A 27,686-nucleotide genomic window follows, 5' to 3' on the forward strand; every position below is an offset into this window, starting at 1 on the left:
CGACCTCTTGATCCCAAGACGAGCACTCTACCTCCTGGGCTTATATTTCTTTCATAATTCTGTAGATTTTCTATTAGTATTTTTGTAATATTACTTTAGTTTCATCCCTGTAGTATTTCTATGCTATTTTGTACCAATTTCAATACAGTATTTTTGTAGTACTTAAAAATTGTAATCTTACCGTAGTTGTGTTTTTTTTTGTACTTCTGTCTTAATATTCCTGCAGAAGTATTTTTGTTTCATAGTATTACTGTTGTTGTATTTTCGGAGTATTTCTAAAGTATTTTTAAAGTCTTACCATTGTAGTATTTCTATAGCGGATTTTTTTTCAAATAATTTTGTAGATTTTATCAGTTGTATTTCTGTAGTATTTCTATGCTATTTTGTAGTAATTTCAAAATAATATTTTTGTAGTACTTCTTAAATATTTTAATCATACCGCAGTAGTAGGTTTTTTGAACTTATGTATCATAGTATTACTGTTGTATTTTTGGAGTATGTCCGTGGAAGTATTTTTAAAGTCTTACCATTGTAGTATTTCTATAGCAGTATTTTTTTTCTTATATAATTTTGTAGATTGTATCAGTTGCATTTCTGTAGTATTTCAATGCTATTTTGTAGTCATTTAAATTTAGTATTTTTGTAGTACTTCTTAAATATTGTAAACTTACCGTAGTTTTTTTGAACTGCTGTCTTAATATTTCTGTAGATGTATTTTGTATCATAGTATTACTGTTGTTGTATTTTCGGGGTATTTCTGTGGAAGTACTTTTAAAGTCTTACCATTGTTGTCACGGTTGCCATGGCACCCAATTGGCCCCGCCCATGGACACCAGCTGAAGCGCGTTGACAGATTGCTCCCTGACACTACTTAAACGCTGTCCTGTGAGTCGCCTTTTGTCTGCGAAACTCTGTTTTGACACGTCGAGCCCTGAGAATCTCCATTTTTTTTCCTGTGTTTTTGCTCCTGTTTTGCTCTCGCCACGATCTGTTTGATTTTGAGCACTTCCGCGTTCCGAGCAATCTACTCCCCGTGACAACGATCTCCGGATCGAGTGTGCGTTACTCACAGTAACGTTACGCGAGTGGGTTCTGCTTCCTGTTCTGGTCCTGACAATTGCAGTATTTTTTGTACAATTTTGTAGATTTTATTAATTGTATTTTCGTAGTATCTCGTATCCCGGGGATTTCCTGCTTCAGCTTGAGACCTCCTTTCCATTCTATTGTAAAATGTCTGCAGTAATATTTTTTTTTCCGTGACTTTTCGTATTATAAAAAAGACACGCACGGTTCGACGGGTCAGTGATGAGCTGCGACCTTTGTCTGAGCCCCGAAACTCATAAATAAATGCAAAGTGTGCAGGCGGCCTCCAATCTGCTTTCCCTCCAAAGAGGAATATAGGCAAAGAAACATCAATGTCACGGCTCATCCAAAATGGAACCCATTCCCGTCTTTGCAAAAGAGCGTGCCGCAGTCAGATTCCCCGGAGGAATTTGGCCGCCGTGCCATCTCCTGGCCACGTATCCGAGTTGATCTCATTAAGCCTGACGAGGGGGAATTGATGACGCAACATTTTTGCAATCGACATGGCTGCCGAGATTCTACTGGTCACAGAGGTTCTGTTTGGAACCGGCAGAGCCTCGGGTACCGAATTCAAGGTGGCGCCAAATCAAAAAGTCTCTGCCTCGATTGAACAAGCCCATACTACACAAGTCCTTAAGGCAGGGACCCGGTAGCCATTCCAATTTTTGCCAATATTCCCATTTTAAGTGAATTTGCTCACAACTGGGCAGAGAATAGCCGATGATTTTCTAGGCTTTGTTGATGGCTCTCAGCAAGATCCTCCCAGTTTACGAGGCAGCAATGTCCTCCAGACTGAGAGGGAGATCAGCTCAAGATTTTCTGAGCTATGTTAATGACTCTGCAAGGTTCTCCCATGATCAGAGCCAGCAATGTCTTCCAGACGAGGCAGAGAACAGCCCATGGCTTTCTGGGCTCTGTTGATGAGTCACTAGGATTCATGTCCTCTAAACTAGGGTGAGAGAAGCCGAATATTCCGTGGAGTGTGTTGATGACTCACTCTAAGGTTCTCCCATGTTATGAGCCCAGCAATGTCCTCCAGACTGAGCAGAGAACAGCCAAACGTGTTGATATAGAGTATTTCAATAGTTACACTGTAATAAAAATAGGGTACTATGCAAATGTGGGGTTTCATGTGGGCTTTTACTCCCCCGGGTGGAGTTAAAGAGCCTCATGGCATGAGGAAGAAATGATCTCCTCAGTCTGTACGTGGAACAAGACTGTGACAGCAGTCTGTCGCTGAAGCTGCTCTTCCGAAAGCTCATAATGTATCCGTCAAGCTGAGAGATATCAAACTCAGTTTGACTCTGGGGCCAAAATCCAGACTTTCTGTCCTCAGGTGTGTTGAAACAGCAAAAGAATGTCCATTTAAATTAGTTTGCTTACTTTGGACCCCTGAAACCTTTTAAATTTAATTTCCCCCTATCTTCCTGCTCTGAGACTTCGCCCGGAAAATGCTGGTCTACCCGTGATTCCAAGAGCCAAGAAGAAATACGCGGGTTCGAGAGTGTTCTCCATTCAGCAGATAAACATGACTTGACTCTGCAGCAGATAGCACACAGCAAATGCGATCACAGGCTGCACGTTTGACACCCCTGGTCAACAGGATAGTACAAAAACCGAGCGACGAATCAGCTGATATGACAATGTCCTTTGGTGCATTGCGTTCTAAAGTTATATACTATTTTAGACGCCGTTTAATTCCACCTATACTCAAAAATACTTGTACCTAAATTTGACCTCAGCCTTGAGTGCAATTCTTTAGAAGGGTGTCTTAAACCGCATTTGCTTTGGAATCTGTCTTTGGTTTCCGTCCGTGCAGATAACAATGACTTATCACCTCGTCTGGGAGGTAGGGCGATGACCTATCTCCCTTCTCCCAAGCTTCAAAGGACTATTGGGGAATTTGCATCGCCACGGCGCGGACCTATCAGCCAGAGGCTTGGTCATGGTGCGTGAACATTTCATCAGCATGGATGAAAAGGTGAGGAGACCCCGGTACCTCGTCGTCTTTCTCCACACGATTGTAACTGGCAAGGAAGAAAGATCCGATTTGTTCAACTCTTTGATTCGGCTAAATAAATTAATATGTGGACTATATCCGGTGCTCGGCTCAAAAATTTCTCTGACTTTAGGACATGTTCCAACTGTAAGGGATTACACAAGACACGGGAAGTGTCTTCGGAGTCAGATATCAGGATAATAAATGTTAAAACCTTACAGTTCCCATTCAAGTCTTCGGTCTTAAAAGGAACTTCTTGTTCACGGCTAAACACAAAAAGAACCCAGAAGCGATGAAATCTGTCCACATCTTTCTAATTGTGTGAACAGTGCTTCATTAAACCCGCTTCCAAATTGTACGTTAGCTTTAATTAACAGCGTGCCAAACGTTCGTCGGCATTGTGCGGCCGGAAATATACGAGGGCTGAAAATGTAATTGGGCGATTCAGCCGTGACAATGGGACTATTCAATGAAATAGAATTGAATGAAACTATTGAAGCTGACGTATGGAAAGAAATTCGCCTTTTGGAATTTGTTTGAACATTCTTGGGTCTGCTATGCCGGTACAGTAGACCCATTGTTTCGACATTTTCACCAATTTTTGTGTGCCCGAACTTTCCTCACAAATCACTTAAGAAGCCTGTTTGCAATTGGTCAACATCACACAAGATGTTGGTCCGCTTTTGGTTTGCGTCATGGCATCATGAAAATGATATTGAATTGGTGAAACTCCCTCCCACTATGTCTCTAGCGCCGTTTGATTCTGAATCTCCAGTACTGTATTCACGAGCTATGGGTCTCAAGGCTTGCAGTGATGCCAAAGGGAGAAGCATAAACATAACCAAGGAAATGAAGCTTGTGATGATCGAAAAATACGACCAATGGATAGATAGATGTCTAGATAGATAGCTGTCTAGATAGATGTCTAGACAAATGTCTAGATAGATGTCGATAGGTAGATAGATTAGATAGATGTCTAGATAAATAGATGTCTAGATAGATAGATGTCTACAGTAGATGTGTAGACGTGTAGATGACTAGATGTTTAGATAGATAGATGTCTAGATAGATGTCGATAGATAGATGCCGATAGATAGATAGATAGATAGATAGATAGATAGATAGATAGATGGATTAGATCGATGTCTAGATATATAGATATATGTCTAGACATATACTGTAGATATATGTCTAGATGGATAGATGTTGAGATAGATAGATGTCTAGATAGATAGATAGATGTCTAGATAGATAGATGTCTAGATGTGTAGATGACTAGATAAATAGATGTTTAGATAGATAGATGTCTAGATAGATGGATTAGATAGATGTCTTGATAAATAGATAGATGTCTTGATAGATGTCTAGATAGATAGATGTGTAATGTGTAGATGTGTAATGTGTAGATGACTAGATGTTTAGATAGATAGATGTCTAGATAGATAGCTAGATGTGTAGATGACTAGATGTTTAGATAGATAGATGTCTAGATAGATGTCTATAGATGGATAGAGATGGATAGATGGATTAGATAGATGTTTAGATAGATAGATAGATGTCTAGATGTTTAGATAGATAGATAGATGTCTAGATAGATAGTTGTCTAGATAGCTACTTTATTTATTTATTTCAATAGTGCTACGGAAAATACACACTGTCCTAAAAATAGGGTAATATGTGGGGGTGGGGTTTCATGTGGGATTTTGGAGTTAAAGAGCCTCACGGCATGAAGAAGAAATGATCTCCTCATTCTGTCCGTGGAACAAGACTGTGACAGCAGTCTGTCGCTGAAGCTGCTCTTCTGTTTGGAGATGATGCTAGGATACTCGACACGTGAGCTAATCACTATCCCGCAGAAAAGGACAATTTTACATTCTAATCCTCACCTGGGAACAGAATCATGTCCCGGTGGTCTCCTGTTTTTGCACACAACCTTCACTTCAACAAAAGACTTTTTTTTTATTTATCTAAGAAAAAGCCAGCGATAAATCTTGGAGAGCCGCGTTGTGCCGAGATAGCATCAAGCCGACGCTGTGTCGGCCTTGGCCTCGTTCGCACCCGAGTCTTGTGACTGCTCGCCGAGCGTGCAGCATTTGACGAGTATGGCGAAGAAGCGTGCACGCCGGACAAAAAGTAGAGACGTCGCTGTAGCGTGTATGTGTGTGTCGGCATCCACCCACCAAAAATATAAAATGTACCCTCGCATAGATCCCACTCAAACACGTAGTGACACGGGAGAAGAATATCAGGTAGCTTGGATTGAACGCGTCCTCATTATATTCGTGAGGGAAGACGGCAAAAAACAACCGGTGCCGGGATAAAAAAGTAAGAAAAAAATGCTATCTGCTAGGAAAAAAATAGAATAGGCTTTGACTTATTATTATTGTATTATTGTAATAGATATAATGTCACGGTTGCCATGGCGCCCAATTGGCCCGTCCGTGTGGCGCCAGCTGCAGCTTGTTGACGGATTGGTGTTAGGTGTTCTCACTCTCTGTCAGTCCGTCAAGGAACCTCTGCCCTGCGAGCTGTGGGTTTTGACTCGGTCCTGTTTCCTGTTGGTATTTCCACTGCGGTATTGTTCCCGTTTATTTTTGTCCTGTTTAATATCGGTTTCCAGTTTCATTACCGTCTATTCTTGTCCTGTTTATTATTCTCTCCAGTTTTTGTTCCCGTCTAGTTTGTCCTGTTTTATTTCGATATGCTGTTTCATTATCAATCTGGCTTCCTATCATTTCACGCCAGACTGCTGCCTAATGTGCATAACTCCCCATTTCCCATAAAATAAAAGGCTTGTGTGAGAAACGTCACGCGTTTGGGTCCTGATCCGGTTCTGGTTCATGACATATAAAGCCACAAACAAACACCCAACGACATACCTGAATTCCCCTCCTATGTTGCTTCACTCTTTTTTATTTTGGCACTAAATAAAAAAAAATGACATATTTAACATATTTGCAGGTGTATAGCATACATTTAGGTGTATTTTTTCTTCATTGTAAATTGTTTTATTACAGAATATTCTGTTTAGTGCGCTTTTTTTATTCTGTCCAAAACTTCTATGTTTGAATGAAGAGGAAATTTTTTTAATGGATGAAGGGGAAAAAAATGAAAGGACCTATTCATGGATTTTTTAAAGATCACGAGTTGCAGCCCTGGTGTAGTTACTCTTATGCCAAACATAACGCTTTGCATGAAGCCCAAAAAGTTTGGTCTCATATCTTCTAAGAGAACCTAGTTCCACATGTTGTTCCCATGTGGCTCCTTGCAAACACCTCATGACTATTATTATTTGGCTCCACTCATTGATGTGAGATACCCTTTTATCACATGAAGATTATGAAGTTGAAATAGTGTTCAACAGCAGGGCCCGACAGCTTTCACTGGTTTACCCCTGCCGCATCATATGGGTGCCCTTCCCATCCTTTAGAACGCGTCCAAAAATCCCCACTATCCTTTTACAACGCCTCTCCCCTCATTCCTCCACCAACAAAACTTTCTACCACTCAGTCGCTTTACTTCCACATCCTCTCACATTTAGTGACCCTATAACTAGGGGCCTTTCGGTCTTCCGCCCTCCTTTTTTTGCCTTTCCGTCTCTTAGGGAGTATAGGGAGAGGAGAGGATCCCCCAGTCCCCTCGCTCCCCCCACTTTAGTCACCTCTTGCGACACGCACTGGATTACGGTGGGGGATTTCTCTTACCTCTCACAAGGAGAGCGCCCCCTCACCACAGGGCAAGTAATGCAAGATACATGGACATATATGGCCATTTTCTAAGTCGCTCACATGCAGAAAAGAGTGACGTAGACCCTTCCTTAAAGGGTATAAAATCTCCACAGCGCCCCCACTGCTAGTGGTCGAACAACGCCACTGCACTCCTTCCCTAAATGGGTAATAACGGATTTTCAGTTACTGTAAAATATAACGCCAATGTTTCTTGTTAAATAACAGTTGAAATCGAGCAATTTGGCCTTAAAATATCTGTGATTTTGGATCCCCACCTCGACACAACGGGCAAACCAATCAAATTCTCGAGTCGATCCTCCTCAAGGTCCGCCGATATCTTTTTCCGACAAATGTGACCTTGCGCTGGATGAGCCGGCGGGGCTAAGAAGGAGATGAATTCCACTTTTGGCCCCCGCAGAAAAGGACAGCCGCTCCGTCAAAAAGAATCAAAGTCGATTCGAACGTCAGCTGCCAAATCTCTGATCCGGCACCGTCACCGCCTGGTGGCAGCGAAGCGCCGAAGAAAAGAAAGAAGTCAACTGAAAAAGGGATTTTTCAAATGAGGTTTGTGTCACAACCAGAACAAAAAAAGAACCCAGAAATGTAACGTTAACCACAAGTTTGTAGAGAGAAAGAGGAAGCGCAGCGTGGTGTCGAAGACGGGAAAACGGGTCGATAGCCGGGACAGGAGAGCAAAACGTAGTCGGGATCAAAAAACGAGTCGTAACAGGGGACAAACGGGGAAATCAGGTAGGACCAGTGGGAAAACGGGTGCAAAAAGCAGGACCAACGAGAGTCAAGAGTCAAAATGCTTGCCTTGTAGAAACAGAGGTTCGATGACGGACTGTCAATAGGCAAGAGAAAGGACATGGTCGGGGTCAAAAGACAGGTCGTAACCGGAGACAAACGGGGAAATCAGGAACGGACAGTTGGAAAATGGGTGCAAAATGCGGGACCGACGGGAGTCAGAGTCAAAATGCTTGCCTTGTAGAAACAGAGGTTCGATGACGGACTGTCAATAGGCGAGAGAAAGGACAGAGCTTAAGTAGGACGGGGAACCAATCAGGAAGCCCGATGATGGACTGACAATAGGTGAGAGAAAGGACGGAGCTTAAGTAGGACGGGGAACCAATCAGGAAGCCCGCAACACAGGTGAAACTAATCAGTCATCAAGACAGTTTGATAAGATTCCCTCGAACCGCAGAAATAAAAATGCAAGAAAAACAAACTGTTTAAATAAGGGCTGCAACAACTCGTCGACAAAAATCAACAATAGAAATAATCGACGATAAATCTCCATTGTCGACTGTAGTCGCCAGAGAGGTTTTTACGTAACTGCAATCTCTGCGGATCGTCTCTGTCTTGAACAGAAACATACAGAAATGGCAGCTTCGACATCAAATACACGTCTAAAACTTTTCAAGTTTGGTTACGGACAACAAAAAAGTGTGATTTGAATCGAATAAGCATTTGCCGGTCCCTAAAAAAATGGACAGAGGTTCATTTATGTGTTGAAGTCTCTACCGACCATGCACTGCACCTGATTCGGTTTTGGGTTTATGCATTTTGATTTAATTTTCTACAAATTACAAATGGCCTCAGCTCCATGGGGAGCAGAGCTTTCAGCCGCTCTGCCCCCCAGCTCTGGAACTCATTGCCGCCTGACCTGTAAAATTCTGCAAGCCAGCATCAAATCCGGACTCAAAACTGATCTCTTCAGACGTGCCTATTCTTGACCGTCTGCCTCACACACTGCCACTTTTAACTCCAGTGTTTTATCGGCTATTTATGACTAGCTTGTTTTATTCTAGCTTAATTGTTGTGTCCTACTCATATGTACAGCGACCTTGGGTGTCCTGAAAGGCGCTTCAAAATACAATGTATTAATATTATTATTATGATTATTAATCTGCAGTATGGTCAAGAAGATGCATTTTTTATTGAACCAGTTTGTGTTTATTATCATTTAATCAATGTCATCCTGAATTTTAGAATAAAATGTATGAATATCCGATTATTCGACTAATTGTTTCTAGTCGACTATTAAAGTAGTTGATAATTGCAGCATTATTCTAATGACACTTTCCGGCCTGAGGTTATTAACACATGATGTTATTAAAGATGTCATACAATTAAGGCTGCAACAACCAATTGATAAATTCTTTTAAAATCAATGATTAAAAGAGTTAGCCGCGGATGAGTTCCTCGATATGTGGTGCCGCGCGATTTACGGGAACACCACGACGGTGAGGCAGCGATCAAAACCAAAAGCTGGAGTCACTGACGAGGACGAAGGGAGCTCAGTGGCAGGGTAAGACGCTGCATGATTTGTTTTTAGGTGTCTGTGGTAGCGAGTTGATGTTAGCGCTTCTTTTTTTTGCAGATTAATGACTGCGCGCCTGTGTGTGTGTGTGTGTGAGATACTTTCTATTTCAGTTAAATCCTCTTAAGCAGTGTTTAGTTAAGGGGTTCATAAAAAAATGATTAATTGATTCATTAGTTTTTGGTCGCTTGCTCGATGCAAGCGTTTGCTTGTTAGCTAATTAATGACTGCGTGTGTGAGCCAGATACCTTTTATTTCAGTTCGATGAAAGAATGAAATTTATTCTGGCACAGCACACAAAAAACAGTCTCAACCACTAATTAAAAAAGGGAAAAAATGATTTGCACCAAACACACGGAGAAAAATCTGCCCAATGGGAGTAGTTTTGCTTTATAAAAAAAAAAAAAAAACACAACGGTCATGATACGCTTAAAACTAAACATGAAGTTTTACTTTTCCGGCAAAGTCTGAGGGACTCTTGTGTCCTCGTATATTGTACCATAAAAATACTCCTACTATACTTTCTTAAAATAGCAAACAATGACAAGATTCACCATGAGAGAGGAGATATCGTGCGCGCCGCAGCGAGCAGCTGTCATCACCGTGAGCATCCTCAACATGATCCTCGTGGACATGCTCAAGATTCAAAGAGTGAGAAAAGGTAATCGTGGTTACTTTTTGCTCGTTAGTGTTAAAAATCGTGGAACCGGGTTTTCACTTTTGCAATTATTTCTTGTTCCGAAAAGCATCAGAAATACCTATTTTTTTTGCCTTTTTTAAAAGAGTATTTCTACCATTCGCAGGTGTATACCATTGTATGTATTTGTGTATTATTATTTGACAAAACACTTAGAATATTATTGTTGATACGTGTCAATTGGTTTTCAGATTTCCAATGCTTTCTTGTTCCAAAAGTTCAAGTCCCTTAAACAACAACAATCGCTTTTTTGCACTTTTTAAAATATATGTACATATATTTTTTGCAGGTGTATAACAGACATGTGTATTATACCACACAATTTCTATATTTGAATAAAGAAGAGGGAACTAATAATGTGTTTTTTTTCTATCCGATTCAAAAAAAAAAAAAAAATCGTCAGATTAATCGATTATTAAACTAATCATTCGTTGCAGTCAAGTCACCTTTATTTTTTTGGGCCCTTAATCACAAAAATGTCTCAAAGGACTGCACAGGACTACAATGACAGCATCCCCTGATCTTAAACCAACATGCGGGCAAGGAAAAACTCAAAACCTCAGCGTGTGGAAAAAGAGAAACCTTTAGAAGGGACCACCAAAGAAGAAAATCGACGTGAGAAAGAACTAGAGCAGTAAAATTCGACAAGCGTCTTAAAAGTGTTTTCGTTTCCAGACAAGCTAACGTCGATTCATACTTGTGATGAGAATGTTAAGTACAGAACCCTGGTTAGCAGATTTGTCTTATTAATAAAGGTTTATCCACCCATCCATTATCTGCACCGCTTATCCTCAGTAGGGTCGGTCGCGGGGGCGCTGGAGCCCATCCCAGCTATCTTTGGGCAGTGGGCAGGGGACACCCTCCACTGCTTGCCAGCCAATCAGAGGGCACACAGGGACAGACAACTCACTAGAGACAATTTGAACCGGCCAATTAACAGTGAAATGCATGTTTTTGGAATGTGGGAGGAAACCGGAGTTCCGGAGGAAACCCACGCAAGCATGGGGAGAACATGCAAACTCCACACAGGAGGTTCGATCTCATGACCTCAGAACTGTGCCGCACACGCGCTAACCACTGCGCCGCCGTGCTGCCCAAATAAAAGTTTAATACTTGAATAGTGCCTTTCAGGTTAGAACATGAAATAAATATATTTTAAAAAAACAAATATATGCATGAAATAATAAATTTAATCCATTAAAAAAAAAATCAAAAAAAAGAGACATAAAATAAGAACAAAATACAAAATTAATTGAAATGAATATAAAAATAAATAACAATGACAATTTAAAAATAATTATATGTACAAAATATAAAACACATATATAAACAAAAACATAAAAATACAGAAGTATTAAAAAAAATACATAAAAAGCACAATAAACCAATTTAAAATTAGAATAAAAAAACACGACTAAAACAATTTAAAAAAAATCAGTAATACTAACTAAATAAAACTGACTATATATACATAAAAATACATAATAATAAAACATATAAAAGTCATTCATTCATCCATCTCAACCGCTTATCCTCAGTAGGGTCACGGGGGCGCTGGAGCCCATCCCAGCTATCTTCAGGCATCGGGCAGGGGACACCCTCAACTGCTTGCCAGCCAATTACAGAGACACACAACCGTTCAGGGACAATTTGGACCGGCCAATTAACCTGACATGCATGTCTTCACAAACTGGAGTGCCCGGAGGAAACCAACGCAAGCACGGGGAGAACATGCAAACTCCACACAGGAAGGCTGGTAGCTGGAATTGATCCCATGACCTTAGAACTGTGTCGCACACGCGCTAACCACTGTTCCACCGTGCTGCCCCATATAAAACTCAATCAAATCAAAAGAATATCTGGAAGCGGAGAATTAAGGATAGAGCGCAAATAAAATAGTAAACCATTCTTACCGATGCAGACGTCAATCTTGCCCTTGATGGCGGCCTCGTGCAAAGGCGTGTAGTTCCAGTTGTCTCTGGCGTTGGGCTCGGCGCCCTGACACAGGAGCAAGGACACCACCTGGAAGTAACATCGGTATTATTGATCAGGATCACAAGAAAAGGGAAAAAAATCCCCTGCGAGAAGCCTCAGTCTGCAAAAATCAAAACCAATAAATAACAAAACAGTATAATAAGTCCTACTTACGCAAAACGTAATGGGTATATGATTAAATAACATAAATGAATACCAACATAAAGGTAAAATCAAATTGTATCCGCCTTTGGTGTCACGTGACCTAAGCTGGTTAATTGGAGTAGCGGGTGGATGCCGTTTGGAGACAGCGACGGCGGAATAAAGTTAAAACTGATGATTAAAGAATATTATAAATTTACTGTTGGTCTAACATGATTTGACCTGGTAACGTGGAGATGACGGGTGGATGCAGAGGGGTGAGAAAAACAACAATGGCGGATTAAAAATGAAATACGTAAGGATTGACATGCATGACAATGTTTTTCCAACCAAAATGTTATAAAATGACACTGAACAGTATGTTTAATTACAATATCATTTATAATACCCCTAGTTTTTACAGCACAGACACTGGACAATGACATATTCGCAAAAAATGATTCATAAATGTTTTATAAAATTTGAAAAAGTGACATTGGATCATTTCTCACAGCACACTAGTGTGTCGCGGTACAGTGGTTGAAAATCACTGCTTTAGAAGATTTCCTGGCCTCCTTATTCATTATAATTGTCTCGATCTGCTATATTCCTTAGCGAGGGGAACGATACGTGTCCCTTCTTCATATTTTTTGATAAACGAATGCTCCGTTTCCATTGTTATCATGATTTTTGGCATTAAAAAAAAAACACAGTATTGTATCGCCAACTTGTAAGCCTTAACAAAGGACACCTGAGTCTGAACTGAATGAAGCCAGCCAATAGCATACCGGCGTTTTCATCATGCATCGACGTCAACCAATAGCAGAGCGGCATTTTATAAAATGTCGACCAATAGCAGACGGGCATCCTGGAGACGTCACTCGACATATCCCGAGCTCCGCAAAGTTTGAACTGTCTATGATGTTATTCGGAGGGGAAACATCTCATTCTACGCCGTAAGGCGGGTTTTACTGCCCATTCTCACCTCCGAGTGGCCGAAAGAGCAGGCGTTGTGTAGCGGTATCAGGCCTCCGTCATCTCTGGCATGCACGTTCGCGCCGGTCTGAAGGAGGTGCTCCACCACATCTCTGCGGCCAAAACCTGACAGGTTGCAAAAAATACATGAGAAAATGACTCTTTAGAACAGGGGTGTCAAACTCATTTGAACTCGGGGGCCACACGATAGAACAAACATTCTGTCGGGGGCCGAACTAGTTGATTAAAGAGAAAAAAAAGAGATAAAAAAATAAGAGAAAGAGGGAGGGAAAAGGAGAGAGGGCGGGACAAAGAAAGAAAAAGAGAGGGAGAGAGCGTGAGAAACAAGAGAGATCAAAAGTCGTGAGAGAGGGGGAAAAGAAAGGGAGAGGAAGAAAGAAATCCAAAGAGAAATAAAATGCAGAAGGAGAGAAAAGAGAAAAGAAAGCGTGAAGGGTAGAAAGAGAGAAAGAGAAAAGAGAGAAAAGGAAGTTAGAGCAAAAGAAGTTAAAAAGACGGAGAGAGAGAGAAAGAGATAAAGAGCAACGAAGGAAGAGAAAAAGAGACACAGAGAGTGAAAGAAAAGGGGTGGAAAAGAGAGAGAGAGAGAGAGAGAGAGAGAGAGAGAGAAATACAAGTACAGTGTCTTTGTTGGGCGCCTGGCTTTGGCAACATCAAGTTGACATATTTCAACCTGCAGCTTGTTTTTCTCTTGCGCTTCTCTGAGTGCTGTCTCGCGGGCCGGATTCAATTCTTTAACAAGCCTGATCTGGCCCGCGGGCCGCCTGTGCTTTAGAACTTTCATTCACTAGGTCGTGATCATCAGAAGGAGGTTAAAATAGGCCCAATCCACCACTAAAACATCAGATTTCTGAGAAAATCACAATGGACCACTTTCAGCTCATTTTAGCTGAGGGGCCACGTAATCGAAAAAAAGCCCTCTAGTATTAAAGTTTAAGACAGATAGAAAAATAGTGCACAAAACAACCAAATTTTCTCCGTTCTCTAATAATTGTTCCTGGCACTTTCAGTGAAAATAATATAAGTGGATAAAAATCAAATGCCTTTTCATATGTTATCTATATCACAGGTGATCCAGTGGTTAGGATTCAAAATGACCGGGGTTCGATTCTCATGACATGGAACGTTACTCGATTGTGGTCAGAGATGTTTTTAGAAATATACTGTAAAACCTCGAATGAATACAGCATGCATTTCCAAATGTCCCCACCATCATTTTCGGTAATGAAGGATTCTTTGTTTTATTTATTTGACTATAAGGGATTGAACATAAGACAAATTAAATTTTGCTGAATTAAATTTTGCTTGGGGTCAGTGTGGCCTGAACAAGAATGATGTTTACAGAAAAACAAGAACGAGGACAAGGGTTGACGCGGGAAAAGGAGACAAGGTTTCTGATAGGCTTTCTTGTTGTGAGTCCTTTAGACATGGCGGCGTCTTTCGGCGAGGAGGCGGCGGCGCGCCCACGGGTAGAGAAGTTCCTGGCACGCCCAGGGGAGGAGTCAGCACGCCCATGGGGGGTGGCCGATGCCCCGATGTGTCAAAAAGACGGAAGAAGAGACAGACAGGACACAGACAGGAGCAAAGACGAGAGATGGGAGGCTCGACGAAGACTAATTAGACTAATTTGATTATTCGATGGAATTCACTTCACAAAAAAGAAATCTGCCCCTGTGTGAAAAATGCCGATCTCTTGTCAATATTTTTCCCTAAAATTAAGAAACGAGCATGCATTGTTAGGAGAATAAAGTTTGTGTTTGGGTAATGGAGTCAGATAACTCATTCGAACAATTTGGTAAACGCTACATTTGCAATATACTTTTTCCCCCTAACGGTATATAAGGCGCATCTTCAAATTGCTGTCTAATTTGAAGTTTTTAGCTGCGCCTTATAGTCCGAAAATATCTGATTTTAAAAGCAGCCAACTTAGTTACCTGCAGCGAAATGCAAGGGTGTCGATTTGCGTCCAGCCATATCTTTAGCGTTCACATTCGCCGAGTCCACAAGCTTCTTCACCCTCAAAACGTCTCCATTCCGGCAGGCTTCGAAAAGCTCCCTGAACGCCCCGTTGGGACCAGGGACGGCACCGCCACAGGCCGCGTTGCCGTCGCTCGTCTCGGGCGTGGAAGCGGCGCTCGCCCCGCTACCCTCCGCGGTGGTCGGGGAGCTAGCGATGCTACTGGCGCTCAGGGCCAAACGCGGAGTGCCGCTCCCGCTTGTTGTGGTGGTGGGAGAGGCCGGAGACACTTCACCGTCCGCGGCGGGGTCGCGGGGGAGGAGCGCGGCATCGTCGGTCGGCGTCGGGCAGGAAGCGAGGACGGAGGAGCTCCGAGGTGGGGAGGAAAGAAAGTGAGGGGAGCGACGAGGCGTCGCCATTTTCACAACACAACAGTCCCCACTAGCAACAGGAGCGGATGGCCACTTCCGGTTTGTCCAACCCAAACATCCGCTTTTTCTTCCTTTATTATAAAGGTATAAATGTATAAATTATACATTGTCATACTTTCCATAATTACTAAAAGATAGCTCTGCCTTTTAAAATCGAACGTTTGTATCTTCTCTATTCATTTTTTTCTGTGGGGAAATGTTTTTGAATCGCCCGTGATAATGATTAAACTCTCAATACACGACACGATAAAGTGTGACTGCTCTCTAGTGGTCATTATTATAATTGTTGAAATAAAATTATCCCTTTACTTTATTGTAAATGGTCTGCATTTCTGTAGCGCTTTTCAAGTCAATGAAGAGCTCCCAAAGCGCTTGACAATGTGCTTCACACTTATCCATTCACACACACACTCACACACCAATAGGGAGTCAGCCTCCAAACGTTTTGAGGATAATCAAGATGCAAAATGGTAAATGGTCTGCATTTCTATAGCGCTTTTCAAGTCACTGAAGACCTCCCAAAGCGCTTTACAATGTGCTTCACACTTACCCATTCACACACACACTCACATACCAATAGGGAGTAGGCCTTCAAATGTTTTGAGGATAATCAAAATGCTAAATGGTAAATGGGCTGCCTTTCTATGGCTCTTTTCAAGTCAATGACGACCTCCCAAAGTGCTTTACACTTTACACTTACCCATTCACACACACTCTCACACACCAATAAGGAGTCAGCCAAGCAAGGTGCCGACCTGCTTATTGGGGCATTAGGGATTCAAGGACACTTCGACATATAACAAGGAGGAGCCAAGAATCGAACCTGCGACCTCTTGATCCCAAGACGAGCGCTTTATCTCTACCACCTGAGCTAATCCCGTCCCACTTACATCCACTTGAGTAAGTTTTGGGACATTTTGTACTTCTAGGAGTATTTTTAATCTACTTTCTACTTTCTTGAGTAGATTTGTGAGGAAGAAGGTGTACTCTTATTCCGCTACATTGGGCTACATTGAAGCCGTTACTTAAATGTTAAATGGTCTGCATTTACATAGCGCTTTTCAAGTGACAGAAGACCTCCCAAAGCGCTTACAATGCACTACACACTTACCCATTCACACACACACTCACACCCCAATAAGGAGTCAGCCATGCAAGGCAACTACCTGCTATCGGGCGCATTAGGGATTCAGTGTCTTGCCCAAGGAGACTTCGACATATAACACTGAGGAGCCGGGAATCAAACCTGCGACCTCTTGATCACAAGACGAGCGCTCTATCCTGTTCAGTCTCGCGGTTGTATATATTTATCGCGAGGCCTGTGCCCTAACCATGCACCCACATCGTGCCAGAGCAGAAAATTAGAAAAATAATGACACGATTGGAACTGTGCCTCAGTCAGAATTAGACAATATTTATATTATTAGTATTTTTCCTTAACTGCTGCTGGACTTGAACGCTGTCGCTTCACTTTATGAGGCTGTGCAGTGACCACCCAGCCGCCGTGCTATGGTAGTAAATTAACTACAATACAACGATCCTGATAAGTTAATAGTTTGATAAACACAATGCATTTTCTCGATTGCTCCCGGACTTGAACCGTGACCATCCATATCATGGAACCGTGCCCTAACCACACAGCTGCTGTGCGACAGCAGGAAAACAAGGTTAACAAATTAGAAATCTAGTCAAATGATACACATAAGTTTTCGCAGACACTGAAAAATAGGAGATGAATTTCTTAGACGCGCTCAATGAGACTTCTTTTTCATCTTTTTGGGGGTTTGGGTTGTCATTTGGACCGTATTTGAAACAGTCCTCTTCTTACTTTCACCATTTTCATCCCACAATGAGAGAAAACCACACGCGTGACATCACTGGGATGATTCTGCCCGTGTGCCGTGGACTCAAGCTCTGTGTTATGATCAAGACACGTTTTCCCCGTCCGTCGATGGAAACTTGAACTGTAGATGATTCCGACAATCATAACATTGTATCATTGCAGGTTTAGTGTTTGTCCATATATTTTGCTTCTTCCTTTAGCATTGTTGCAAACCCTGGTGCGCGTGTCATCAGGTCGAGTTTTTTTTTTTATAGGATTTCTTTCACAAAACTGAAATGATCAAACACTCAAGGCAAACCCTTTTTCATGTGTTCGACGCTTCCCCGGGAAATTCTTCAGTGATTCAAATCCATTCATCTGTTTTTGTCTTTTCCTTCGTGAGAAACCCATCCAATTTGTGTTGACACAGGACGGCAAGGTCTGGAGCGGTACCTCCCAGCGATAACCTTTAAAATTGTTAAAAAAAGAAAGACATTCTTGGCTGGCACCCTTAGGACAGAAAAACAACGTTGTTGGCTTATTTTTTACAGTAGATGGAACTTTAGGGTCTTTATTGCAATTTAAACCAATTCCCCTTAAAAAAAAAATCACACCAATCGATACCTGGAACCATTGTGATGAACTCGGGTTTCAGCGCGTTGATGTGGGGGATGGTCAAGGCCGGTTCGTATCGACTCTTGTGAGGTCCCTCCTCAAGGTTTCTCTTTTTCCTCACGCTGAGGTTTTGAGTTTTTCCTTGCCCGCATGTTGGTTTAAGATCATCAGGTCATTGTGTCATTGTAATCCTGTGCAGTCCTTTGAGACATTTTTGTGATTAAGGGCGTCATAAATAAATTTGACTTGACTTGACTTCGGAAGGACCTGGCCAGTCCTTTAGTCCGGAAGCCCGATCGGGACCAGAATCACAGGATGCGGTGCGATGAACAGGGATGGGTAGGGTTACTTTAACTGGATTACTTTCATGATCTGCATTTATATATGAAAATGATCTGCATTTCTTTAGCGCTTTTCAAGTCAATGACTTCCCGGCCTTGTATTGCAGCCATGTAAGACTCTAACCTGCTTATTGGGGGTATTAGAGGTTCAGTGTCTTACCCAAGGACACTTCGACATGTAACACGGACGAGCCGGGATTCGAACTGGGATCCCTTGATCCCAAGACGAGCGCTCTACCTCCTGAGCTACTGCCGCCCCGTACTTTTGGATGACTCCAATACCAAATATGCTCATAAAAAACAAAAGAAATTAAATATGAATAAAATGATGACTCACAACACGTGGTAAGCTTTCTCTCCTGGCTTTGATCTCTTTGATCTCCGGCAAAACGAACATCAAATGCGACAGAAACAAAATGAAAATCAATCCAAACGGCTTGCCGACAGCATTTTTGCCGTTCCGTGTATTCCGTTACTCCCCAAGCCTGCACAAAATTGTGTCATTTGATTCCTATTTAGTTTCTTTTGTCTTTTATGAGCATATTTGGTATTGGAGTCATCCAGAAGTCATTGAAAGTAATCAGTTAAAGTAACCCTACCCAACCCTGTCTGCAGTCAATCATGGACAATTCATTACATCTACGACACAGCATCATCTCCAAACAGAAGAGCAGCTTCAGCGACAGACTGCCGTCACAGTCTTGTTCCACGGACAGACTGAGGAGATCATTTCTTCCTCATGCCATGAGGCTCTTTAACTCCACCCGGAGGAGTAAAAGCCCACATTAAACCCCACCCCATAGACATTTGCATACTACCCTATTCTTATTACAGTGTGTATTTTCTGTAGCACTATTTAAATACTATTTTGTATTCTTTATCTTTTATTTTATTTTTCAACACAAGCATACTGCTGGAAATATGAATTTCCTGACGGGGATGAATAAAGTATTACTATATCTATCCATCTATCTCTCTCTATCTATCTGTTAACCCTAGTCTATAACCCTAATTTAAAACTTTAACGCCAGTTAAAAAGTAAATTCTACTTTGAAACCATAGCTGTAGTGATCACGCTACTTCAAAACCGCCACCTCGATTTAAATGCCACTTTGAAAACCCTTCATTGAAACATTAACCCGAGTTTAAAGTTATTTTCCAAACTTCGAACCCAATTTCAAACCCAAAACACATCTGAAACAAAGACAAGAAGAACGCAGAAAAACGGTTTGTCTTCTTTTTATTCAAACGTAAAAGAAGATACATTTTTTTTCTCCATTTCTGGTGGTTGCCACCAGGGGGCGGCACATGCTCAGACAATACGTTTTTTTGTGTTTTGCATGCATTTGGAAGAGAATAAAATCCCATCATTTCATTCCTCCTATTTTCAACAATCATTCCAAAATGACAATCAATAATGTACACTGTATTTGGAATAGTTAAAGGATACATTTGTGAGTCGTAGGGCCGGAGAAAAAATCAAAAAAATCAAATCAAATGGGGATATCGATCAGGTTTTAGGATGTGAAGCTATATACTATTTATACGTTGTTTTATTCCACTTACACTCAAAATACTTATCCTGAGTGGAACTCTTTAAAAGCCTGTGCTCTGGAATGTTTTCTTTGTTTTCATTCTGTGCAGATAACAATGATCTAATCACCTCGCCTGGGGGCAAGGACGAGGACCTATCACCAGTGTTCCCTCTAAGCTGCGCGTGTGCGCAATTGCGCACTGCACAGAGCTTTTCCGCGCACAAGAAAATCTAGCCAGCTCACAAAAATCAGGGCTCCAAATTGCTCATTAAGAAGCAAATTAAGTCAAAGTTACGGTGCATGAAGGTCAAAATACACGGGTTCCCCTGACGCTGTGTTCTAAATGCGGTATTTTCAAGTCAATGTCGAAGTAGAACTAAGTTGAGTAAAGTCGAGTAACGGCTTCTTCGGCTCGGCTCACTAAAAGGAACCGGCTCTTTCGGGTCCTAAACGGCTCTTCAGGTTGTTTTTGCTTCTTTCATCCCAACATGACCAACTATGATGTAAAATTATGCACAAAATGATTTAAAGGAAGGGGGGAATAGAACAAAAAAGAAAAAAATACCGAAATGAAAAAGTAGTGAAAAGCTGAGAAAAAAAAGAAAAGAAAGAAATGTAGGAAAAAAGTAAATAGAGAACAAAAAGAAAAAAGTAACAGCTCGGAAAAAATAAACACAATGAGATTTTTTTTTAAAGGAATTTTTTTTAAAAAGTAGAAAAAAAAACACGGAAAAAGAAGAAAAAGTTTGTGTTGCATTCAAATCATTTCCAATGATATCAAGTGAATCATGTTGCCAACATTGTACTTCCAGTAAAAAATGGGATTAAGTACAGTTCTGTATCTTATAACCGACTAAATAAGCCCCCAAAAATGTTAATATTACGCGACAAAAGTTTGGGACATGTTTGATAATTAATTATCTTGCCACACTTGGGATTATGGTTGCTCACTGTTGTTTCAAGCGTTGCTCACCGACTTTGTGTGAACGCTCAGACCCGTAAGGAAAATTACAGGGAACATTGCCTATCACCCCTACTTCCATTCTTCAATCATGGTTGGGAAATCTGCATCAACACGGCACGGACCAATCAGCCAGAGGCTTGGTCTTGGGGCTGAACATTTGACTGCCATGTGTCATAAAAGTGGGCAACCCGGAAGCCACTGTCACTCTCTTTCTACACACAGGATTGTAATTAGCGAGGAAGAAAGATGTGTTCAACTCTTGGATTCGGCTAAAAAATTATTATGTGCACTATACTCGGCTCAATAACTTCTCCGACTTCTGAATATGCTCCAACTGTCAGGAATTAAGAGTCATATTTCAGTTTAGGAAATATTAAAACCTTACAGATGGTATCGTATTCTTTCAAGGTATCGTTCGGATCTGTTGGAATTTACAAAGACCTCTAGTGGTCAATAATGACACGCTGTCCCTTTAAAATGCATTCAATTACCGACAATAAGCTATTCAAATTTTTCTCCGTTTTGTCCCCGATTATAGTAACGCCCGATCAACGGGAGCGCGTATCGACACCGATATCGATACCGATATCGATACGGGTATCGTTTTTCACCCGTCCCAAAATAAAGGAGAAATGAAAACGTTCCCGAGGTATCAATAAAGTTTTAGGATGTATTCTTTCAAAGTATCGGCCACATGCATTTGAAAAGAAAACAAGAATAGAACATTTTGAATTTTGTGCAAATTTTACGTGAAACTAGCATTTTGGAATATGCGGGATCCACGATTTGTGAAAGTGCAATCTTTTGAAATCATTATTTCAATTTTGTCTTTGAATCCCTGCTCCCATTTTAATTTTCTTCATCTTGCTTGCTTTTTCTAATTTCTAATTTCCAAGGGGAGGATTGTTGTTGAATAGCTGTGTGAGCTTGCCAATAGAATTGAGGAGAGAACAACACTCGTTGGAGGATTTATGTTTTCAGCCTGAAGAGACGAGTTTGATATTTCTATGACGCTTGTTTGTCACGGTTGCCATGGCACCCAATTGGCCCCGTCCGTGTGGCGCCAGCTGCGGCTCATTGACGGATTGGCTTTCCGCCTTTTTAAGCTCAGTGCTCTCATTTTTCCTTCGTCAGCCCGTCAACGAACATCCGCCCCGCAAGACGTGGGTTTCGACTCGGTCCTGTTCATGTTGGTATTTCCTGTCCGGTATTGTTCCCGTTAATTTCGGGAACTATAATCAGGGACAAAACGGAGAAAAAAATCTGTCTATTTTTGTCCTGTTTGTTATTTTCTCCAGTTTTTGTTCCCGTCTAGTTTATCCTGTTTATTTTCGATATCCTGTTTCATAATCAATCCTGTCTGTGCCGTCCTGTCCGGTATCGACCCCATCTGTCCGATATCAACACGGGCAACTGGTATGGATCTCGTCGGCCTCTGGCTTCCTATCATTCCACGCCAGACTCCTGCCTAACGTGCATGACTCCCCATTTCCCGTAAAATAAAAGGCTCGTGTGAGAACGTCACGCGTTTGGGTCCTGATCCTGTTCTTGACATTGTTATGCCTCAGACTGGGCACCAATTATTTATTCAGATAAATAATTGACCCGTTTATTTCACTTGAAGCAAAAGAAGGTAACCAAACATAAACAAAAGTCACAGCTAGCTAACATAGGTTAAAAACTCCACCCGACATGGCACATCTCGTTTTTGTCAAATAATCTCTCCACTAGATATGTCATGCATAGATTTTGTACCCCAAAAAAAGCTTTCAGTGTATTTAAAGGTTCTTGACACTTAAAAAAAAACGATGCACAGTCAACTTTTTGGTGCCCTTTTGAAAATGTGCAATCAAAGAAAACCATCAGTGCCTTTTCGTTTGTACGTTGACGTAGAAAAAACACAAATGGAAACATTCGCCGGTTTCACTTAAGGTTTCGAGAGGCCGGGGATCCCTTCGGTAAATAAAAGATCGGGGTACTCACGAAAAAACGACGTTCAGGAACAGTAAAGGTGAGAGAAAGAGTCAAATGTGGTATTTTAGGACTCCTCGAAAGTGAAAAAAATCAGCAAGTGCTTCACAAATCTTGGAAAGAACCTGGACTTGAAACAAAAAACGTCCTCCGGTATTTTGTGAAGCGCTATATGATCACAAACGACGACACCGAGTGATTTTAAAGCTGGTTAGATACTCGTTCAGAAAAAGTCCAAATACATGCAGTCGGTAAACCATTCTCCGGTCCCGCTCGATTCTTCTTCCTTGGTACGGTGGCGTGAAAAGAACGTGTCCCCCCGTTCCTGATTTTGTTTTTTGCTTTTTTATCACTCACAAAGATTGTCAAGCCGTTTTAATGTCACACAAAGAAATACAAAATGCCCTTTTCAAAGATGGATTCACCCAAAACGGATTGCCACCAAATTAGGAAAAAAGTCATTAAAATCGATCAGTCGGGAAATGGTCACAAAGCCATTTCCAAGACTGTAGGTTCCAGCGAACCACTGTCAGAGCCATTATCCACAAATGGAGAGAACTGAGAAGAGTTGTTAAATTTTCCCAGGGACCATGTAATGAATATCGTTGCACCTGTTCCCGCTCCCTGTCACTATTTAAACCCACATCTATCTGTCACCTGTTGTCAGTCCGTCTGCAAACCTCAGTTTACTCTAGGCAAGCTTTTTGACCCTGACTCCCACCTGTTTTGGCTCTTGTCTGTTTCTTGGGTTCGACCTGTTTTTGATCCTGACCACGTCGACTCTCCTCTCCTGGTTTTTGACTCGTTTTCAGATCCAGACCACGTTTTTTTGCTCTCCTGTCCCGGCGACTGACCCGTTTTTTTCTGTTCCCGACACCGCCATCGCTCGCCACGGAAGTCCCACTTCCGCGTTCAGAGTGACCTGCTTCCTGCGGTCACCGGATCGTGGGTGCAACCCTTTCCTTTCTTCCAATAAAACTGAGGGAAAGGTAACGCAAGTGGGTCCTGTCTCCGTTCTGGTCCTGTCAGACCAGTTAAGATTGAGATTGAGACGACGGCTTCTCCAGGAGGTTACAAAAGAAGTTTGAAAAACATCCAAGGAATTGCAGGCCTTGCTGGCTTCAGTTAAGGTCAGTATTCATGACTTCACTGTAAGAAAGACCTTGGAAAAAAAAAATGGAATCCATGGTGAAAACCACTGCTGTGACAAAAGAACACAGAGTGATCTCACATTTGCCAAATAACATCTCGATGACCCTCAATACTTCAAAATATCAAAAGTCAAAATATGAAATTTTTGGAAGGTGTGCGGCCCGTTACATCTGGGGTAAAAATGGCACAGCATTTGACAAAAAAAGAAAATGAAATTCGACCGTAAAGCATGGTGGTGTTAGTGTCATGGTCTGGGGTCGCTTTGCTGTCTCAGGACCAGGACAACTTGCTGTGGTTGACGGAATCATGAAGTCTGGTGTTTACCAGAAGATCCTGAAGGAAAACGTCTGGCCATCAGTTGGTGCTCTGGATGGCAGTTCATGCTAAATAATCCTCCAACATGGCAGATTTGAAACAATCTTGCAGAGAAAATTGTTCCACGGCATTGCAAAAGACTCAATACCAATTATTGTAATCGTTTAATTTCTGTAATGGCTGCCAAAGTTGGCCAAAAAAGGGTACAGACTTTTTCCCATTTTTTTGTGACTTTATAGAAGTTATCAACATTTGAAAGGTGCATTTTGTATACCCTTGGGTTGGTTGTCTCTTTGTGATATAAAAAGTGCTTGGATGATCTGAAACCTTTGTGAGTGATGAAATGCAAAAAACACAGAAATCAGGAAGGAATCCAATACATTTTCGCTGCATGTTTTTGTTGCTTTTAAAAGTCACTTTTTCTAACGTCCAAGACTGAGAAAAAGCCCCGCTTCCACAGAAGCCCGAGACCGCGCATGCTAACACTAAAAAGACGCATGCGAAGAAAGTCGTCGTGAAAAAAAAATCCCCAAAAACCTACTGCATCAAGAGAGCGCCTCGTCGTCTCCGACGAAGGTTGTCCGCGTGCTGCTGGCGGCGTCCGCTGACCGCTGTTTCCTTAAAGAGGGAGAGAAAACATGCCTCAGAGTCAAAATTCAGGGCAAAGTGGATGAAAAGTCATGCAGGGTTTCAGTATATCAAACATACGGCCCGTGGGCCAGACCTGAACTGTTGATAACGGTATCCAGTACAGTATCCCATGCTATATTGTGATATACACGGTGCATCAACTTTATTGATGGCCAAATTCAAGCACTTTTTAAGGACTCTCAATGCCAAATTTTCCCCTTCTTCCAGGACCATTTAAAGACAAAAATCCATTGCAGTCAGAAGAACAGAAGCCGTATACCTTAGTTTCAAACCCTAACTGTGGCCCCCAACCTTATTTTGGGACCCTAAAATCAGTTCAAAACCCTAACTTGAAGCCCAAACCCTAGCTCCAAACCCTAGACCACAGGTGTCAAACAGGCGGCCCGCGGGCCAGATCAGGCCCGCTAAGGGATTGAATCCGGCCCGCGAGACAACACTCAGAGAAGTGCAAGAGAAAAACAAGCTGCAGGTTAAAATATGTCAACTTGATGTAACCAAAGCCAGGTGTCTCTCACAAAGACACTGAACTTGTATTTATTTCTCTCTCTCTCTTTTCCACCTGTTTTCTTCCACTCTCTGTGTCTCTCTTTTTCTCTTCCTTTGTTCCTCTTTGTCTCTTTCTCTCTCTATGTATTTTTAACTTTTTTTGCTCTTCATTTGCTTTTTTAACTTACTTTTTTCCTTTTCTCTGTTTCCTCTTTCTCTCTTCATACCCTTCGCACTTTCTTTTCTCTTTTCTCTCCTTCTGTCTTTTTATTTGTCTTTGGATTTCTTTCTTCCTCTCCCTTTCTTTTCCCCCTTGCTCACGACTTTTTATCTTTTGTTTCTCACGCTCTCTCCCTCCCTCTTTCTTTCTTTGTCCCGCCCTCTCTCCTTTTCCCTCCCTCTTTCTCTTATTTCTTTATCTCTTTTTCTTTCTCTTTAATCTACTAGTCCGGCCCCCGACAGACTGTTTGTTCTATCGTGTGGCCCCCGAGTTCAAATGAGGTTGACACCCCTGCCCTAGGCCCACGCCTAAACCTAACTGTAAACCTAGCCCTAACTCTAGACCCACACCTAACCCTAGTCCGTGACCTGTCTCAATACTTAACCCTCGCTCTAGACCTCTTTTGGAACCTTCCATTCAATTTAGAACCCAAACATGGAGCCCAAACCCTAGCCCCTAGCCCCTAACCCTAGACCCACACCTAACCCTAACTGTAACCCTAGCCCTAAACCTGTCTCAATACTTAACCCTAGCTCTAAACCTCTTTTGGAACTTTACATTAAATTTAGAACCCAAACATGGAGCCCAAACCCTAGCCCTAGACCCACACCTAACCCGAACTGTAACCCTAGCCCTAAACCTGTCTCAATACTTAACCCTCGCTCTAGACCTCTTTTGGAACCTTCCATTCAATTTAGAACCCAAACATGGAGCCCAAACCCTAGCCCCTAGCCCCTAGCCCTAGACCCACACCTAACCCTAACTGTAACCCTAGCCCTAAACCTGTCTCAATACCCTAGCTCTAAACCTCTTTTGGAACTTTACATTAAATTTAGAACCCAAACATGGAGCCCAAACCCTAGCCCTAGACCCACACCTAACCCGAACTGTAACCCTAGCCCTAAACCTGTCTCAATACTTAACCCTAGCTCTAAACCTCTTTTGGAACCTTACATTAAATTTAGAACCCTAACATGGAGCTCAAACTCTAGCTCCTAACCCTAGGCCCACACCTCCTCTAGCTGTGCCCCTAGCTCAAACAACCCTAGATCAGTTTAACATGCTAATAAAGAGTTGGTTCTTCAGTATTTCATGAATAAATAGTTAAATAACGGTTTCTACTTCATAACTTCTGACTATTGTGAGACGGTTTTAGAACGCAGCCCCTGGGAAAAACCAGGGATGACTGTATGTCAAAAAAGAAGAGAGTTTCTCAGTCATTTTATCAAAAGTTGTGATTTTAAAATACAGTCTTTTCACGACCATGAGGGACGCATGAAGATCTCAGGCATTCTTCGAATTGAGCATAGTGCCCTATCGCGCAGTGTGCCCTGTTTCCCAGTTGGGCACCCTCCCCAAGACTGGCAGGTCAAGGGTTCCAGCCAAAGACTTGGAAAATTTTGGGGTGAAATCCCATGTTTTTGTGAGATGGTTCACATTTCCAACCAAATGCAACTTCTTTGCGTCTCCTGTGACTTTCAAGCGTCTCTGGTTTGATTCCCATCATATCCCGGACGCGTGACCTCACACGCAATGCATTGTTAGCGGAAGTGCTCATGGATGCTCACGCCGTAGCGTATCTGGCAAAGTTGTCCCCCAAATATAATAAATATAAATCCAAAACCTCACTTCCCCTCCATCGAACGCTCCGTGTTTTTTGTCCGCAAAGGTGTGTTGATTTCTATGCTAGGTACAAACTCAGATAAGTTTTTATCCGTATGTTTTACTTTGTAACCAATACTTCAAAAAATCACAACTCAGGTTTGCTACCGCTGCATTTTCAAATAAGCACAATTTTATGCTTGTCCCGGTTATTCGACTTTTGACTTTGAATAGCAAGGTGAGTTGGTTCAGGTGTGAAACTGCATTGACTCAACTGTTAAAATAAACCAGATAACGCATTCAATGACACGTGAAAATCATTTTTTCCCAATTGTTTGAGAATAAACGAGTTATACTTAGAAAAGATCCCTTGTCCCTTGTTAAATATTTAGAGTTGACTTTCTTTAACTCATCTGGCCCGCCTGAAAACTGAAAGTCTGGATCCGACCACAGAGTCTAACTGAGTTTGACACATTTTCAGAGTGTTTTGTGTCCTCACATCGGTGTGCACAAGTTTCCGCAGCCTTCTTTCCTTGCCCAGTCGAAAGGGTTCCCGAAAGAACGCTTCCTTAGCATGGTTCTCACCAGAATCTGCAGAAAAATAGAGAAATCACAAGATCAGCAAAACACAAGAGCTTCAAATGTGAGTCGGGATGATGCCCACAGCCGACTCCACCCACAGA

General features: G+C 41.9%; 2 protein-coding genes across 4 annotated transcripts in view; both read right to left on the reverse strand.

The window, feature by feature from the left end:
* The window catches only part of LOC148349946 (poly [ADP-ribose] polymerase tankyrase-2-like), an 85,964-nt gene extending 70,622 nt beyond the window's left edge, over nt 1–15,342 (reverse strand). The window contains exons 1-4 of the mRNA XM_088319974.1: nt 14,876–15,342; nt 12,931–13,046; nt 11,744–11,852; nt 7,214–7,349 (exon numbers count right to left, since the gene is read on the reverse strand). Coding sequence (XP_088176100.1) covers nt 7,214–7,349; nt 11,744–11,852; nt 12,931–13,046; nt 14,876–15,317 — 803 coding nt within the window. The 5' untranslated portion in view covers nt 15,318–15,342. The remainder of the gene's footprint in view (nt 1–7,213; nt 7,350–11,743; nt 11,853–12,930; nt 13,047–14,875) is intronic.
* Nucleotides 15,343–21,868: 6,526 nt separating this feature from the next.
* The window catches only part of camkk2 (calcium/calmodulin-dependent protein kinase kinase 2), a 32,991-nt gene continuing 27,173 nt past the window's right edge, over nt 21,869–27,686 (reverse strand). For all 3 annotated transcript variants that reach the window (XM_088355566.1, XM_088355565.1, XM_088355564.1), the window contains 2 exons: nt 27,503–27,594; nt 21,869–24,662 (listed from right to left, as the gene is read on the reverse strand). In XM_088355566.1, the coding sequence (XP_088211692.1) occupies nt 24,590–24,662; nt 27,503–27,594 (165 nt within the window). In that variant the 3' untranslated portion in view covers nt 21,869–24,589. The remainder of the gene's footprint in view (nt 24,663–27,502; nt 27,595–27,686) is intronic.

The sequence above is a fragment of the Urocampus carinirostris genome, chromosome 16 (genome assembly GCF_059441175.1).
Source record: "Urocampus carinirostris isolate Australia breed hairy pipefish chromosome 16, RoL_Ucar_1.0, whole genome shotgun sequence".
NCBI lineage: Eukaryota > Metazoa > Chordata > Actinopteri > Syngnathiformes > Syngnathidae > Urocampus > Urocampus carinirostris.